Source organism: Podarcis pityusensis, assembly GCF_964106645.2.
Source record: "Podarcis pityusensis genome assembly, chromosome: 13".
Taxonomy (NCBI): Eukaryota; Metazoa; Chordata; class Lepidosauria; order Squamata; family Lacertidae; genus Podarcis; species Podarcis pityusensis.
The window spans coordinates 30201019-30216912 of record NC_138038.1 but is presented as its reverse complement, the minus strand read 5'-3'; the positions used below and the strand labels follow the sequence as shown (position 1 = coordinate 30216912).

The window sequence follows — 15894 nt, the reverse complement described above, 5'->3', positions numbered from 1 at the left end:
TTTGTTTTGTTTTTACAACCATATAAAAAAACCAGGAGGAAATCCACCAACACTGTGCAGGATCTGATTCTATCACTAAGCAGCTGTCCAATTCTAAATGGCACTGCTCCTTCACGAGGAGCTTCCTTGCATGCAAAATAATCTGCTTGAAAAGAGCTAAAACACCTTCATGAGGTCTGTATAACTCAGATGAAATGAGCATTCACATTTTATAATGTGGGAGCCCTTTACAGGATCGTGCGTGGTGCTACAGTTCCCAGGTAACTATCTAGTAGAGAGGGGGCTTGCCTGTCTTTCAGCATTATTATTTGGAGGTTCATGCCCAGCCTCAGTAATCAAGTTTCTTGCTAGGAGGCGGGGCCAGCCCATTTATAATTAGGGGGTGGAGCCAGGCAGTCAGCTCTGGAGATTCACCCTCCCTACCCTCCCTTTGTTTAATGTTTTCTTGTTTGCAAGTTAACTTTTTCTTCCTGTTTAGCGGGCGCTGCTACAGTCTTTGACTGGTTGCTGTTGAAGGACTGGGAAGAAATTTTCCTGCATTGGCAGGTTTTGTCTTCGCCGTAGCAATTCGTCACAACTTTGGCGGTTATGGCCTTGGGTGGAATCCCTTAGTCTTTACTTCCCTATAATGGGGGGGGGGGTGTGAAGTGGTGACTCATCCCCCTGTGGCGGTGATTCCAGGGTCCCCCTCTTAAAGGGGTTATATGGGTTTCACTGGCCATACACTGAAAAGTCGTCAGTGAACTACCATGCATGCGGGGATATGGGCTTGGCTGCCTGCTACACTTACATCTCACAGAGCACCCCCATATCCCATTTACCCTGATGAGCCCCAGTTCCCCCCAGCTGGGGGGCTGAGAGGAATACACGTCCAAGGCCTAAGCCAAGGTCTTCCTACATTCGGAAGTTTAATAAAGCTGTGGCCTAATTTTTAATTCCATAATGTCAGAGTCTTTATTCCTTTCTTATGATCCCTGGGGGCTGGGGGCTGCAGCACCTGGTCACACAATGATACCTTCTGAATGCTGATGATGCCTTAGACTCAGGAGACCACATTCTTGCCACTAGCTCCCTATCTTGGTCACCCTTGGTCAGCATTGATGGCCTTGCTATGCTTCCCACTTCATAACTCTAGTCTAGAATATTTTGAAGTATGCATCGTACCCCCCAGCATCGCCCCAAGAGTAATATCTATACTAACTGGGCCTCCAAGGACTTTTTTTTATTAATTAGTTTGTTTATTTATTCAGGTTGTGTGGGGGTTGAATAGACATCTTTTGGTGCATATAGAGAGACAGGAAGAAGGGCTGGGGTTGCCATTTTCCTTGTGATTGCAGAACTAATTTTAAAGTCAAATAGGTTAGTTTTTCAAAACACTTAGTGTTGGAACCAATCTTTTAGCAAGGTGCTCTAGTGCTTTATGGAGGTCAGAACAGACTTTACTCTTAGCAGGATTCATCGCTAGACACATGGGGTTTTAGATTGCTAGTGGATAAAAAATACAGTATGTTAAATCTAGATGAACTTTAGTGCTCCTTTCCACACAGAACTCATGGATTTATGCCACTTAACTGTCCACGTTTTAACAAGAAATGCAGACATGCTAAATTCTAGACTTATTTTATTGTCCTTTTCATTGTGTGCTTAACTTGTTCATATACCTGTTATTACAGAACCTATAGGAAACACTTAACACGTATGATTTTCCTTACAAGAACTAGTCCATGATGGTCTGGCAGTAACCATCATACTGCAAACAATTTTATTTTTCTTCTTTGATGGACATGTACGCATGGATAACTCAGTCAACAAGAAAGTGAGTAATTACAAAAATCTATCATCTATCTCTATCTCTCTAACTCTCTATCTATCTGATGTTCATACCAGCATATAAGGTGATATAGCTCAATGGCAGACCACATGATTTCCATATAAATAGTCTAAGATTCAATCTCTGGCAGACTGCCATCATGTAGACAAGTAGTTGGAGGTTAAGCCCATCAAAATTACTGGGCTTCCCTGTCTCCCAACTAAATAAATGTAAGAGGCACTAGCATCCTGAGGTGTGTGGTTGATGTCTTAACATAGATATCAGAAGGAAAGGTTTGGTTGATCGAAATGGTAGCTGCCCATCCTTCTTCATGTAACTCACATGTTACTACTGCCTGTTTATTTGAGGTTAGGGAGATATCTGGATTGGAAGAACACACTGCATAAGTAAAGAGGTTTCCAAAGGAAGTTAATGCTTTTCTCAAATTTTGGGAACCTCTGCAGTGTGTATCCTAGTGTGTCCTGTGTCCTAGTGTGTAATTTTATACCCACTTAACAGCAAGCAAACCCTGATATTAAAAACTTATAGCACAAATATATGAAATTTGCCCTCTCTAGCCTTATATGTACAAATGCTGCTGGTGCATATACACATACATTAGGACATTATGTTACACTGTTTCATATGCAGCAGGTAAGTTAGTGTTGGAGCAACATTATAAACTGGAACTGTGTGTGCATTAAGCACTTGTTGTCCAGACACTTTCATTATCTATATCACAATAAATAGAGAAATAATAGTACACAGGATCAAATGCACAAACAGAGAAATTTGATGACTAGTTTACAAATTAAGCTTGATTTAATGTGCACGTGTACATTTATACAAGTAATGTACAATTAGGGCCAGCTAGCACACATATAAACTCCTCACCCAATATTCACATCTCTAATGAGTGACTTTCATGTTTAAACATATTGCCACAGGAAAAAAAAATTGTATGCCCTAGCATCACCCCAGTGCAATGTTTTCCAAATGACATTTCCAGCTACTCGTCATCAATTAAGCAGCAATTAAATGTAGACCAATGAAGCAATGTGTATGTTTGTATGAACAAGGTATTTTTGACTATTAACTGAATGTATACACTAACTATAATATCTGGAAGTTTGGTTATTAGTGTTGGACTTGGACAAGGGAGATCTGCATTTAAATTCCTGTTCAGCCACAAAGCTTATTGGGTGGCATTGAGGCAAGTAACCATTTTACAGCCTAATCTATGTCTAAAGGTGACTGTGAAGATAAAGGAGGCGGGGATGTTAATCACCTTGAGCTCTTTGGAGAAAAGTCAAAATATACAGTTAATAATAGGATCATTCTGTGACATTATGTCTCTTATGCGTGACTCAAGACATTCCTAAATGTTATAAGCAACTGAGGAATATACTTCTGGGAACCAAGCATAAGATAAGGTAGGGATGGGGAACAACTTACCCCCCCATTGTTGTTGGACTACAGTTCCCATTATCCCTGACTATTGGTTATGATGGGCATGGCTACTGGATGTTGGAGTGAAACTTCTGGAAAGCCAGAGGTTCTCCATCCTTAAGCTATTTATTTTCTCTCATACAGCAAAGCAGGAAAAAGCCAGTAAAAGTCAGGTCCAGGAAATCAGTCAGCTGGCTGTCCTGCAAAATGGTGGCAGTCTGGAGACATCTGAGATGTAGCACTGTGGTTCCGATACCATTTGTAACAAGATGCTTTCTCTTTATCTAGGTGGAGAGATAAATATGATGAAACATGGAAAGGAAGAATGCAACACATGTAACTGAGTTCATCCTAACTGGTTTTCCAAATCCTTGGGAGATAGAGATCCTCCTCTTTCTGATATTCTTCATCATTCTGATGGCAACAATGATTGGGAACACCATAATCATAACTCTTATAATAATTGATTACCGCCTACATTCCCCCATGTATTTCTTCCTCTGCAACTTGTCTGTCATTGAAATTTTTGCAACTCTGACAGTGGTGCCCAAAATGATGCAGAACTTCCTACTGGAAAAGAAATCCATCTCTTTCTATGGGTGCCTGGGTCAGTCATATTTCTATTTCTTGTTTGGCACCTCTGAATATGTTCTACTGGCTATGATGTCCTATGATCGATATGCAGCTATATGCTACCCACTTCGCTACAGCACAATCATGAGTGGGAAGGTTTGTGTCAATCTTGTTGTAGGTTCCTGGATGAGTGGATTCTTCTCCATACTTGTTCCCACGGTGATGAAGTTAGGCTTGCCTTACTGTGGCCCTAATGTGATCGATCACTTTTTCTGTGACAGTGCCCCTTTGCTCCACTTAGCCTGTACTGACATCAGCCTTGTGGAGTTTATTGACTTCCTCATCTCACTTCCCATTCTTCTGGGTTCTCTTTTACTGACACTCATCTCTTACTTTTATATTATAAACACCATTCTCAGGATTCCTTCTGCCACAGGAAGGCAGAAGGCATTCTCAACTTGTGCCTCCCATTTCACCGTGGTTACAATTGGCTATGGCACCTCTGTCTTCATTTATGTTAGGCCGTCCCAAGCCAATTCTATGAGCTTCAACAAAATTGCCTCTCTGGTCACAACTGCAGTGACACCCTTGCTCAACCCCATTATCTTTACATTTAGAAACCAGAAAGTCCAGGAAGTTTTTAGGGACTCAGTTAACAAGTACATAAAGAAAAGAAAAGAAGGAGATTGAAAAGGGCTGTAAATTTACATTTATTCCACCCACACCCCTTAATTTTCTTCAAGGTGATAATTGTAGGATACAAGGTTCTCACTTTAATCCCCCCACCCTGGTAGCCTTGTGGTGTAGTTTAGGTTGATAAAAAGTAAATGGCCTGAGGCTGCCCAATGTGCTTTATGACCGATCGTGGATTTTACCCAAGTTTCTTCTTCATCACAGCATCCTAGACTTTACGACAAACAAAACATATTTAAAATTATTATTAAAAATGTTCTAAATTTGTATGTCTATATTGTCTCAAATTTGTTTTTAGATGTTCTGTAGAATCTGTAATAATGGAACCATCCAACAAAAAGATGATATGCTATTATTTGCAAAGCATCTCTTGTATTTTTGTTTAAAATAAAAAATAAGGGTAGAAATGTTGAAGACAATATATTTTAGCCACAATAAATCAATTAATAAATTCTTGGTTGGATCTTATTGTGTTAGCAGTAATGGAAATATGAGAAGTACTTTAAATACAGTATATTAATTTTAAAAACTCCAAGAGATGAAAAAGACAAGGGAAAAAAATGTGGTGGGATTGCAATGTTAAACCCAAGTCAAAATTAAATGAATATTTTAGGACTAAGGTTGCTTCCAGATGACCTATTTATTGTAGGGTTGTGCACTGGGTTCAGCCAAAGCCCAAATCCTGAACTGAAATCAGCTGATTCAGAACCAACTGATTCAGCATGTATCCTCTGGAAAGTTGCTCAGAAGATAATGTGGCCCTCACTCTGAAAAATGTCCCCTATCCCTGCTATGCACATTCCTATGGGCTTATCTCTAAGTAGACATACATAGGACTATGCTGTTAAAATCCTATTGATTTTAATGGAACATGTTGCACATCAGATCTTAGTGTATTGCATAACATTTTATTTAGTCCCTGTGGTGATTCTGACAGTCTCATGAGAATCATTTTATGAACAAATGTTATCTAATCAGCTGGAAGGGTATAGTTGTTAAAGGATCGTTTGGTGAGCCATAGTAGCTGAGTGAAAGGAAGAGAATGTTTAGCACCATCTGAAATAACTCTTAGAAAGAATATGAAACCTTTGTAGGTCAGTTATCATATGTGCACCAGGGAGGTCATCTGAACAAGTGATTTTCTATTGACTGAATAAGCTATTTAAACAGCTTATTCTGGAGTACCTCTGAAGTGCGTGAGGTTCCAAAAAGATCAAATCCAATTCTACAACAGCAATGGCAGGAACACAAATGAATATTCCTCTGATCTCTCTGTGTCCCCAAGCATCTTTAGAATGTATCGCCTGGAAATGCAGCTGATTTTTTTGCTGAAGATTTGGTTTAATGGTAAAAGAACACTTGTGAAGCACGGAGCATGATTTATGTGAGTCACAAAATGCCTTATAAAAATTAAAATCTTCTGTGATATCATGTCAGTTACAAATACATTTATTTTTAAAATATTTTTTAGCAAAGTTGGGTGGGTGTTTAGTGTTCAGGTTTTTTTTTTTTTATCTGAATAGAAAATTTTTGAATCCCCCAGCAGGAAGACCCGTATGCAGCCTCCATACAGCAGGATAAAGTAACATAATGCAGGGATGAATATAAGGGCAGCATTGATAAAGGATATGGATAGTTAAGGACAGCAATGAATGTCTCAAAGGTCTTCTTCTTCTTCTTCTTCTTCTTCTTCTTCTTCTTCTTCTTCTCCTTCCTCCTCCTCCTCCTCCTCCTCCTCCTCCTCCTCCTCCTCCTCCTCTCCTCCTCCTCCTCCTCCTCCTCCTTTGGCAATCACTCATAGCCAAGTAAGATTGTCTTCCATGGACACAGTCTTAACAGTGCGTGCCTCCGTAAGTGACTGTGGAGGCCAATTCCACACATCCTTCCACAGTGGGGACATAGGTCTCAAGGTAAAACAAGGCTAGCAGGAGGAGAGCCTTTGGGTGCCACTACAGGTAGCAAAATCTTATCAGCTCGCAGTGACTGATTCAGGAACTTGCATATTCTTACAAAAACAAAAAAAAACCTAACCCCACCACTGACCTTTACACTGGAACATAGCGTCTCTCCAGCTTTTCAGGCAGGTCCCTTTCTCAAATCTAGTTAAGATTCTAGGGATTGCATCTAGGACCTAATGCATGCAAAACATTTGCTCTACCACTGAGCTGTAGCCCTACCCTTGTAGTTCAATACAACACTGTTTTCCATGCAGGCAACTTTATGCTTCTCAGCTGTTCATCTGCCTTTCCCTTTTTCATTATTCAGCTCATCTTCTGTTTCTCCATTTGCCTCACCTTACTGCTCCATTTTTTCCCCTCTTGGAAGAAAAAGGAAACACACACACACACACACACACATGCACACAGAAACATACATATTCATTTTGCCTTCCAGGAATATTAATTTTAAATATGATTCTTTAACAACAAACATAAACATGAACACACGATTATGTTGTGTTTCCTTGAGTGTGTCCTGTCACCAGGCTTACCTCTCTTTGTCTTTTTTTATCTCTTGCTATATTATCTATGTGCCCGAAAAAAATAAGTTGCAAGTTGTCATTTTATGTTATTATATGATATTGTATTTCACTCCATGGTATTTTATTTTATTTGTATTTTTGTATCATTTTACTTTTGTGAGGTCTTATATTAAATAATTCCCCCTCCCACCCACCAGTTCTACTTCTTTCTCTCAGGAATCCTTGAAACCATGACAGAGAATCAAACTGTTATTACAGACTTCATCTTCCTTAACTTTCCAGAACTGCATCGGCTGGAACATCTCATGGGAGTCATCCTCCTTGCATGCTACCTGCTCACCGTATCTGGAAACCTCATGATCATCATGATCATCATTCATGATCATCACCTACACACACCCATGTACTTCTTCTTATGGAATCTTTCCTGCTTAGAGATTTTAATCACAACCACTGTAGTGCCAAAGGTGCTGACTAGTCTTCTGCTAGGCTTCACAACAATTTCGTACCCAGCTTGCCTTTCTCAGTGCTATTTCTTCTTCTTCTTAGGAAGCAGTGACTTTGTCCTATTAGCAGTCATGTCATACGACCGCTATGTGGCTATTTGCAACCCATTGCGCTACACAGCAATTATGAGTACTCAGCTCTGCCCATGGCTAGTCCTCGGATCTTGTACTGTTGCCTTTTTGGCTACCATCTTTCCCACCATCCTGGTTATAAATCTACCTTTCTGTAACAATAATATTGATCACTTTTTCTGTGACAGTGTAGCCTTGATGAAGCTGGCTTGTGCTGACACTAGTCTTGTGGAGCTACTGAGTTTCTTCTCATCCTCAGTCACAGTGATGGGATCCTTAATTTTCACAGTGGTGTCCTACATTTACATAATAAAAACCATTCTCAAGATCCCGTCTGCCTCTGGGCGCCACAAGGCATTCTCCACCTGTTCCTCCCACTTTATTATTGTCAGTCTTGGCTATGGTAGCTGCATCTTCATGTATGTACGGCCCTCAGGCAGCAACCCATCAATTAATAAGATGGTATCTTTGATCAATACAGTGCTGACTCCCCTGATGAGTCCATTCATCTTCAGTCTGAGAAATCAGCAGGTGAAAGATGCCCTCAAGTCACTTTTTATTAAGCATGCAGTCTACTCAAAGAATAACCCAAAGTTGGGATAATGGTTTTTAAATAGAAAACATGAAGGTGAAATTAAATGGGGGGGGGGGGGAGTTTCCTTTCAATTGTCTGTTGTTATTAGATAATCCACAAGATTTCAACTTTTCAGGTATAGTTTATATTAATTAGGGGGTCATGTGTAACTTCTTCACTTAGAGGGGGGAGAACATCTTGCACTACATAATTTAGACTACTGGAAACTTCAGATTAGATTACTGATATTGCATGACTCTCTATTTTCTTTTAATTAAAAATGCATTTATTGTACTGTATTGTTTTTACCTTTCTCGTGTTGTAAATCACTTTGATATGTTTTGTGATTTAGCTGTATATAAATGCTTTTATAAATTAAATAAATAAATATTAGAACTCTGTGATCAATAGTTACCACTATTTATTGTTTAGTATATCCGCTAGCTGCTATATACCTTTACTGTGATACATTATTCACTCAACTATCAAATATTTTGAAATGCCTATATATGAAATTCAAAAAATCTGAGGTAGACTTCATTACATAGTTGTTTGGGGTAACTTAGTACTAGAACTCAGTTTATTTCAGTTTGTTCCAGCTATTTACATAGAAGAGCATCTGGAGAGAAAAATAAGATTTGAATTTTAAATCCACTGGTAGTTTTGTTTATATATGCACAAGCACAAGTTGTTTAATGACTTGATTCCAGGTTCAGGGAAACTTCTGAACTCTCCTTTTGTGGCACATTAGGCCCAGTGTATGGGGGAAATGGAGCTGATGAAGAATGAAATAGTGGGTAGCATTCTTGAGGGGTTTCTCAGACAACAGTTAGGCAGGGAACTGAGTCCCAGGAGGTAATTGTGATGTTCCCAGGAGGCAACACTTGCAAAAATTCCCAGCAAAAACCATGCCAACCACCACCCAGTAGTGAATGCTTGTTGTAAGACAGGCATGTCCAAAGTCCGTTTTGGGGGCCTAATCCAGCCTGCCAGTCGGTTTAATCCAGTTATTTGTGTGGCAGTTATTTCCTGGGGTAAAAGCTCAACAACTTTGGTCAGCCTCTTGGTCGGCCCTTCACGTCATCAAATCTGGCCCTCTTTGAAAAAAGTTTGGACACCACTGTAAATGCAGATGGAATGGAGATCATGATTCTTGGAATGCAGCGGGGTGCCTCTGAACACGCAAACTACAAAAATAAATGCAAAATAAATATCTGCTCCAAAGCAGGGCGAGGTTGGGGATCCCTGTCTGTACTTCTTAATTACTCTGTATAGTACTAGAGAGTACTATATGGCATGCTATAGGTGTGTGAAACTGTGTATGTGACCCAAGAATGGAAAGGGTGCACAGCTTTGCTAGTTATATTATGGACTGATTTAGGCAAAGGGTGCCCACAATGACAATGGAATCAAATATCTCTCCATTAGCAGTTGGCTTTCTTCAGTGAGTAATCTAAGTTATCATAGTGCACAATGGCAGAATATAAATACTTTAAGCAAATGAACAAATTATTCTGAGCACTTCAGGGACATCTATGGATTGCTTCTGTGAGTCATTAACATTAGCAATAATCAGTTAGCTTCTCTCTAACTGAAGAGGAAATCACATTTAATTTTGCAGGTGGTTCCCCCCCCCCCAAAAAAGCCATAAGCACATGGTAGACTTAGATACATGTCCTAAAGCCCATTCTAATATGGTGAAGCACAAGGCAGATATTCTGATCCCAGGACATTTCTTTCTCAGCTTCCCTTCACAAGACCAATCCTATGTCTTACACTATTTTTTTCCCTTTCAAAACAAAAAAGTATACCACAGTACAGCTGAGATTTTGCAGATATGTTTTCCAGCTACATTGCTATACCTGGAAGCACAATTGTTGGGAGAGTATTGCCACCCCTGCAATTATTGAAATAATTGCTTCTCTCCCCGCCACCTGCTTTCTGAGGCCCTGTGGATACACAGATGCTACTTGCAAAATATTTTCTGTGTGTTTGATACAATACCTGCCAACTGTTAACTTGTATAAATAAGGCATTTAAAATACATTGTCAAGACTGCGGGAAAAGACAGGGTTGATACTGTCTATCTAAGATTTTTGTGGTCTAAAGAACCAGTATTGGGTGGAGGTTTGTGTGTGTCTCAGTTTGACTACACTGTTGCAAATATTGGTAGACTTGCTTTGACTTTGGTGCTATGCTGCAATTAAATGATCTATTAACCTCACTCCTGTAGCTAGTTCACTGAAGGAAAAGTGCTGTGCAGTCCATAGGTCATGACATTAGGCTAAATGAGGCACCAGTTTCAACAAATGAGTAAGTTCAGCTTGGAAAGAGAAAAGGCTTCTCTCTGTGAGGTCTGCTGTAGCTTAGGTTGCAATTCTGTGTGCTAGAGACTTCTATCCAGTTTTGGCCATTGTTGGGTGAGGGGCTTTGCTGGTTTACAAAACAGTTATGCTACTCCTTCTATTGCTACTCCTAATTCCTCATACAGTTCAGCAAAGTATGATATGTAGCCACACTTCAAAAAGAGATTTGGTAATGTCTGAGAAATATGAGCGAGGGGGTCATACTATTGGTGGTGTTTTTTCATTCCGTTCAGCTGCATTTGAATTCAACAGCTTTCGGGAATCTGCTGCTGATGCTGGTATTTATCTGACAAGGTAAGCACTATGCATTTTTTTGAAATATAAAAAATGTCCTTGGCTACATTTGAATAAATACAAAAAAGCCCCTCACCCCACACTTGCACACGTGTTTCAAAAATTAATTGGTATCTATTTTTTTTTTATCTATTTAATTTTCAAAGGGCTTAATCACATGAAGATGCCCTATAATACTCTGGTTCATATTTTTAAAGAATGAAATAGAAATCATTTTAATATGATAGCTGATTCAGAGAGTATGCCAAAATCTACGTGCAAATATTCTCAGAAAGAGAATAGCAGAGCCACTGACCATCCTTCAGAATGCTAAACAACTTTGGCTGATCTCTTAAAAAAAGCTCCACCCCAGGCGCCAGCAGGGGTTGCTATGCTGCCATCTGTGCTGGATCCAAATGGAAGAAGCAATATGGTTTTGGTTGTTAATGCATTGAGCCCCTCACTCCTATGTTCATGTTGCATGTTATGTGTATATCCCAAAGACACTACAGTCTCAGCTGACATCCATTCCAAGGAAACTGAACACTAGAAAAGCATTTACTTCAGCGTGGAGGGGGGGTTAGTGAAATTTTGAGACTTTGTGCAATGAATAAGAAAAATATAATTTTTTTATGGCTCATTGTTTATTGAATACTTATACTAGCAATTCAATAACTCAAAACTATATACGTATGCAAATGTCATTACACTTTGATGTTCACATTTGAATGCAATTAAGGTTGCATGGTCAATGTAATCTCATCTTTTTAGTTCTGCCTCTTTCATTGGAAACACGTATTAGAAATACTGTACTGATATGTCTCACATTTTTTCTTTAAGTAGTTGCCAGCTGAAAAATTTGTAACTATCAGTCCAATCCATGTTGTAGGATACTACCTAAGAATATCCAACATTTCCTGGCTTTTTGGTTTGCCATTATTGAAGTCAACAAGAATCCAAAGCTTTTACCTAATGTCACCCTGGGTTTCCGTCTACTTGACAACTTCTGCGATGGAAGACTCACTTATTTCACAACAATGCAGTTGCTCACATCAGGAGGTGTTAGGACCAATAATTATAACTGTGATACAAAGAATAGTGTCTTGGCCATTGTTGGGGGACTTGCATCTGAAAACTCCATTGAAATATCAAATATTGCGAGCACCTACAAAATGGCTCAGGTATGGACTTTTGGATTGGGAAGAGGGGTCATGTACTTTCAGAGGACTATTCATTCATCAAAATGATTCATTTATTAAACATTCATCCTGATTTGCTTAGACAAAGCACTGTAAAGGTTAGATTTGCAGTCTTAATTGAGCATTCATTCTGATTGCAAGATAATAAGCATTCACCCTCATTTCTTTGTGCACATTTTATATGTGTTGCTGCTAATTGTATGTATACACCCAAACACGTGGTTTTTCTTATATTGTTTATATTGGCTGAAACAGAATTTCATGTAAGCAAACAACCTGCAAGGCTTTCAAGAACATTTGCAAAAATTTCACTATATTTTCCTCCCCCATCCTGGATGTTTTAGCTCTTTTCACTTGATTCATTGCAACTATATATATATGCTTGTGCTTATAATTACCTTAGCAGATCTTACAAAAGATAAGTGATAGAGATGGCTAGAGATGGATACATGGAGATAGCTGGACAGCTAGCTAGACTTTCGTCAAAGGCAAAACAAATGCCATGGATCTGCACAAAATCAAAACCCTTTGAAATTAACAACATACAATATTACATTAGAGATCAAAGGGCCAGTTTCATATTTTTTTTGTTTCCTTACCATTTTGAGTCAACAGAAGTTAACATTGGGATTCATGGTCTTACATGTCTTGCAATTTAAGCCCCTACTTGGACTCAGAGGGCAAGCTGTGGGTGAGAACTCCCCTCCCCCTGAGTATGGTTTCTTGATTTATGAACAATGTGTCATTCTTTTGCACATAAATGTCCATAGGGAACAATCCCTCCTCCATGGTAAAGTATTATCCTCAGATTCCCAGCTTTCCACTCATCCACACTTTGTCACGTGTCAAGAAATAATGAGTTCAAGTTTTCTGCTTGTCCCACACTTTCTAGGCACAGGTGTGACTGGTTTTGCTCTTGCTTTACCACTTTTCCTGAGAAAACCCACTCTCTAGAGATAAATTGGAGCAAATGTTAATCCAGAGAAAACCTGTCTGGCATTTGCTCCAGTTGAGTGATAAAGATCAAGTTTTCTCCGGGGGAAAGTGGTAAGGTGAGGTCAATTCTTGATGAGCCCTTTGTTGAGAGAGAGAGAGAGAGAGAGAGAGAGAGAGAGAGAGAGAGAGAGAGAGATTCTAGTATTTTTAGAACCTGAGATGTGAAACAAAATGTAGACATGATTCTCCTTGTGTGTGAGAAATTAGCTTTATCCTTTTTTCCAGCATTGCTCCCCCAATCTTGCCTCCCACTCAAAATTCCTGTGAATGCCCATGTGTATATAATGAACCAGCTATTCATCTTTTGTGTCTATTCTGAGTGGCAGCAGCTCAGCAAATTCTTAAAGAGGCGTTTGTCGTGAGTCACTTGAACTTTAGATGCACAGGACTGAATATGGTACCTTCTGAACATTCAGTGACTATGTACCATCAAACACATTGAAATGGCCCTGTGCAACTCTTTTGCAACAGAGGATTGGCAGATATAATCCCAGTTTGCTTTCAGGCATCTTCTAAACATGGTATTATTCAGGAAGACCTTTTGAACCTGCAAATCTTTGCCAGCCATATTTTACATTTATAGATACTTAAATACTATATATTAGATTTTGTTAAATATAAGACCAACCTAATTAACTTTAGTATTTTCCAGTTCCAGTAGTGAATATGTTTATGTGGCTAACTTTCTCTGTTTGTTGTTACAGGGAAGGCTTTACTAGTGAGTGGTTGTACTAGTGAGTAACTCCAAAGCTATCAATGTAGTATGCTTCATCTATGGATATTCACTAGTAATGTCTAATACAGGGATCACCAACCCATGGATGCCCTTGAGCCTCTTTCTTTCTTTCTTTCTTTCTTTCTTTCTTTCTTTCTTTTCAAACACTTTCATTGGGTTTTAATAATGACAGGCAGATATAAAAGAAATAAGTGAAATAAAAAAAGGTTTCAAAAAGATTAGTTGACACAATTGTCACGTAATGCAGCTATGTGATCTACTGAGTCAATAACTAATCATACCGAGTGGCAAAGAATGTGTGGCCCATAATTACAAAGGGTTCCATGGTCTAAATGAAAACATTTTATTATTATTATTATTTCAAAAAAGAATGTAAAAAGTAATCTTGAAGTGCTGACACTTACATAGTCCTATAGTACCTGATGCTTCTGAGCCACTGCATTTGTGTATAAAATAAAATTAGGCCAAGTGGCAAAGAAGCGATCTCTGAGATTCCATGGGGGGGGGGGGAGAGTAAGTCTCTAGTCCTCCTTGAAAACAAAATGTTTTGATCTCAGGACATGTCTTTCTGAGCGCTTCCCAGTTACTGCACCTTTCCTGCTTCTACTTTTTTAATGCCCCCTCCCGCCTTACTCTTAAAGATGCTCTTCACACACAATAGAAAACCTATATATTTTCATAAATGCTAACAGCAACTTCTAAACCCTCATTCTGCTAATACAGATCTTGAGCACCTCATCCAGTTTTGCCTTACAGTTATTTGGATGGGAAATACTGTTTCCGGAAGGACTGCAGATAAAAATTTTTAAATCAACACCTTACATGTGGCCTGTGTTCTCCTCCAGCTCAGTTATGGTTCATTTGATCCAGTGCTAAGTGATAAAACCCGATTCCCTTTCTTCTATCGGATGGTACCAAATGAAGTCATGCAGATTAAAGGGGTAATCCAGTTACTCCTGCATTTCTCATGGAAATGGGTTGGTCTCATTGCTCCAGATGATCACAGTGGAGAAACCTTTGTTCAGACTCTGAAGGGATTGCTCACTCAGCATAATCTTTGCGTGGCTTTCACTCATAGTATTTTGGCAATAACCTCTGCAATAACCACAGATATAGAAAAGGAAGAGGCAAAAATGTATCACACATTCTCTCAAACCAAAGCCAATGTGGTTGTTGTATGTGGGGATTCCCAATCCCTAATGCTATTTACTTTCTGGATAGATTTGAATTATCAAGGTGCTCAAATGGCTCTCGTAGGGAAAGTTTGGATCATGAATGCCCAGTGGGACTTTACTGCAGTGGACTCCCAGAGTTTCTGGTCTCTAAAACATTTCCATGGTGCTCTGGCTTTCGCAATTCACACAACTGTTGTGCCAGGTTTCCAAGATTTTCTTAAGGCCTTTAATCCTCAGCGATATCATCCAAAAGACGTGTTCATGAAAGAATTCTACAAGAAAGTATTTCACTGTGGAGTTATCTACTCTGATAGGACCAGTGAGATAAGATGTTCAACAGAGGAACACCTGGAGTCTCTGCCAGGAGCTGTGTTTGAAATGAGCATGTCTGGTCAGAGCTATAGTGCCTACAATGCTGTTCATGTCATAGCACATGTTTTACATGAAATGCACTTATCCACCTCCAAGCACATAAAGTTGGGGAAAAGAAGCAGATTCGGACTGAGGAATGTGCAGCAGCAGGTAACATGTTTCAATATTTATTATTCTTTTATTGATAGATGATGCTGATCCTGATGGTGATGATGTGACCAAAGTCAATTTGCCCAACTTGATGCCCTCCCTAATTTGAACTGAAAATCCCATCATCCTTGATCATTCTCCAGGCTCTAAGATTTCTCCAACAATCCCTACCATATGATGTGATTGTTTTGTTTTGTTTTAAAAAAGCTACACCATATGTTAAGAAACATCAGGTTTAACAATAGTGCTAGGGAAGAGATATTTTTTAATGAGCACCAGGAGTCTACAACTGGGTATGATATTGTGAACTGCTATGTGTTCCCTAATGGATCCCTCATTCGAGCTAAAATTGGAATAATGGACGCCCATACATCAGTACACAAGAAGTTTATCATTAAAGATAATGCAATAACTTGGAACAGTTGGTTCAACAAGGTGGGTTATTTTAGTCATTAATATTATATGCAC

The 15894-nt window shown here is 39.2% G+C and overlaps 2 protein-coding genes across 2 annotated transcripts; both read left to right on the top strand.

The window, feature by feature from the left end:
* Nucleotides 1-1757: 1757 nt before the first annotated feature.
* LOC308461509 (olfactory receptor 6M1-like) lies at nucleotides 1758-4522 on the top strand (the record flags this gene model as incomplete). Its single annotated transcript, XM_080978505.1, has 2 exons — nucleotides 1758-1816; nucleotides 3548-4522. The coding sequence occupies exon 2, from the start codon at nucleotides 3572-3574 to the stop codon at nucleotides 4520-4522; it is 951 nt and encodes a 316-aa protein (XP_080834631.1). The 5' UTR covers nucleotides 1758-1816; nucleotides 3548-3571.
* A 2773-nt stretch (nucleotides 4523-7295) lies between these two features.
* On the top strand, nucleotides 7296-8188 carry LOC308460820 (olfactory receptor 6M1-like; the record flags this gene model as incomplete). The annotated part of the gene is made up of 1 exon (XM_080977355.1): nucleotides 7296-8188. The coding sequence occupies exon 1, from the start codon at nucleotides 7313-7315 to the stop codon at nucleotides 8186-8188; it is 876 nt and encodes a 291-aa protein (XP_080833481.1). The 5' UTR covers nucleotides 7296-7312.
* Nucleotides 8189-15894: the final 7706 nt, after the last annotated feature.